At 41.0% G+C, this 1974-nt stretch overlaps 1 protein-coding gene across 1 annotated transcript; it reads left to right on the top strand.

Moving 5' to 3' along the window:
• Positions 1 to 385: 385 nt before the first annotated feature.
• On the top strand, positions 386 to 1149 carry LOC149212281 (xyloglucan endotransglucosylase protein 6-like). Its single transcript, XM_089390586.1, has 3 exons — positions 386 to 643; positions 751 to 851; positions 958 to 1149. The coding sequence occupies exons 1-3, from the start codon at positions 451 to 453 to the stop codon at positions 1132 to 1134; spliced, it is 471 nt and encodes a 156-aa protein (XP_089246712.1). The 5' UTR covers positions 386 to 450; the 3' UTR covers positions 1135 to 1149.
• Positions 1150 to 1974: the final 825 nt, after the last annotated feature.

Genomic DNA, 1974 nt, shown 5'->3' with positions numbered 1-1974 from the left:
CGGAGTGCTCGTTTTGGCAAAACTCAAAATTTTCCTTCTTGTTTCTATTATAAAGCTTTCCTCCCTCTGCCTCTTCAATGCAATTGCATAATTCCGCTCGAAGCAGTATCGGAGACGTGGCACATTTTTAGGTAACTACCCGCCAAGTGGCCCTCATATCAAATGACAAATAAGGGCAAAAGTGTGGTAAATTTTGAGAAAAGGAGTCTCCATTACGGTAATTAACTGACAGACTGGCAATACGTGAGTGAGTACAGGCAAACAAACATTATTTAAATGGAGTCGTGGGACCACTGGGGGTAGATTTTTATGATCGCAGTGAAGTTTAGCAGAGTGCCAGTCAAGTTACCATTCCCTATAAATTTTCTCGGTCACACAGCTATTTCTTCATTGAACTCTGATTCATTTCCACTGGCTTGATACACAGTCCAGTCGAATCGGGTCTTGAGGATGGCATTCGTAGGTTGTCAAGAAGGGGGTCGTGTCATGCACTGCGCTCTTCTTTGTATCTTTGTAACGTTGTGTAGCCTGCTCGTGGGCTCTCAATGTGCGTCCTTCGACGATTTCTTCTACCCCAGTTGGGCTGTCGATCATGTCATGTCCCAAGGGGAGTTGCTCCAGCTCAAACTTGATAACATTTCTGGTATTTATATATATTCTATTTTTTATCCCATTTCTATGCTTTTACTACTGATTGTGCGTCTGCTGCTTACATCAAGTCAAGTCTCATTAAGGTTGCTCTGTTTTCAGGTGCAGGATTTGCTTCGAAGAGCACATACATCTTCGGAAAAGCGAATGTGCAGATCAAACTCGTTCCCGGGGACTCTGCTGGCACTGTTACTGCATTCTATGTAACTGTCATTTGCCATACAATAGATCGGATTATATTGCATTTCTTGGGTTCTTGATTAAGTTTGATCAATGATTGAATTCATACTTTATACTTGGTTACTGCAGATGTCTTCCCAAGGCGATCAGCATGATGAATTCGACTTTGAATTTTTGGGGAATACTTTTGGGGAGCCGTACGCTGTGCAGACTAACGTTTATTCAAAAGGAGTTGGCAACAGAGAACAACGTATTTTCTTATGGTTTGACCCAACTGCAGACTTCCATTCCTATTCCTTTCTCTAGAATCGCCAGCAAGTTGTGTGAGTATATATACGATAATTGCCATGCCTAGTTAATCTGTGTATTACAGTGTCTGATGAGCTGGATGTTTGATGCATGCAAGCAGTTTCTTTGTAGATGATGTGCCCGTACGGATATTTTCCAACAATGAGAAAAGAGGAGTCCCGTATCCTCAAACTCAACCGATGGGTGTTTACTCCTCTATATGGAACACAGACGATTGGGTTACTCAAGGTGGCCTCGTCAAGACGAATTGGAGGCTCAGGGAGGAGCTCGTTGCAATTGTTGAGTCGCAGATCCTATTTTCTTTCTCTTCAATTTAGTTTAAATTATGTTTCTTTGTTTTGACTAATACCGAATTAACCATTTTTAATAATCCTATCGGCCTCTCTTTGTACCTTTTGGAACAATTGCTAGTTTAGATGTTCACAAATTTACACCAACCATAAAATACATGCTGAAACTTAAAATATAGACGTCATGGCTTGTTCGTCGAGACGTATCATTACAAATCCCAATATACATAGCGATTCTCTCAGGCGCGATATTGCTCGAGACTATGTTGATTTGCGTGGCTCTTTGAATTATCAATCCTTTTATTTTGACAGCGAATGTTGTGAGGCTTTGGGATCTTGGCTACCCCGGTTTCAAGGCCAAGTGTGGCTCTTCATGTATGCCACATTTTTGCCAGAGGGTTCCACCACATTTTCAAAAAACACTTTTTTGACGAGTTTCTGTTTTTAATCTATTTATCACACAACATTTAAATTACTTGCACATCATCTCTGCCAAATCAATAATTGTAAACGCAATTGTCAGGGTAACGCACCATACCTAGAGAAG

Source organism: Pinus tabuliformis, chromosome 1_1 (genome assembly GCF_031772625.1).
Source record: "Pinus tabuliformis cultivar Carrire ecotype Pingquan chromosome 1_1, CPIR1, whole genome shotgun sequence".
NCBI classification, from domain to species: Eukaryota; Viridiplantae; Streptophyta; class Pinopsida; order Pinales; family Pinaceae; genus Pinus; species Pinus tabuliformis.
Note: the sequence above shows the minus strand (reverse complement) of the source record. Positions and strands in the feature narration are given on the sequence as shown.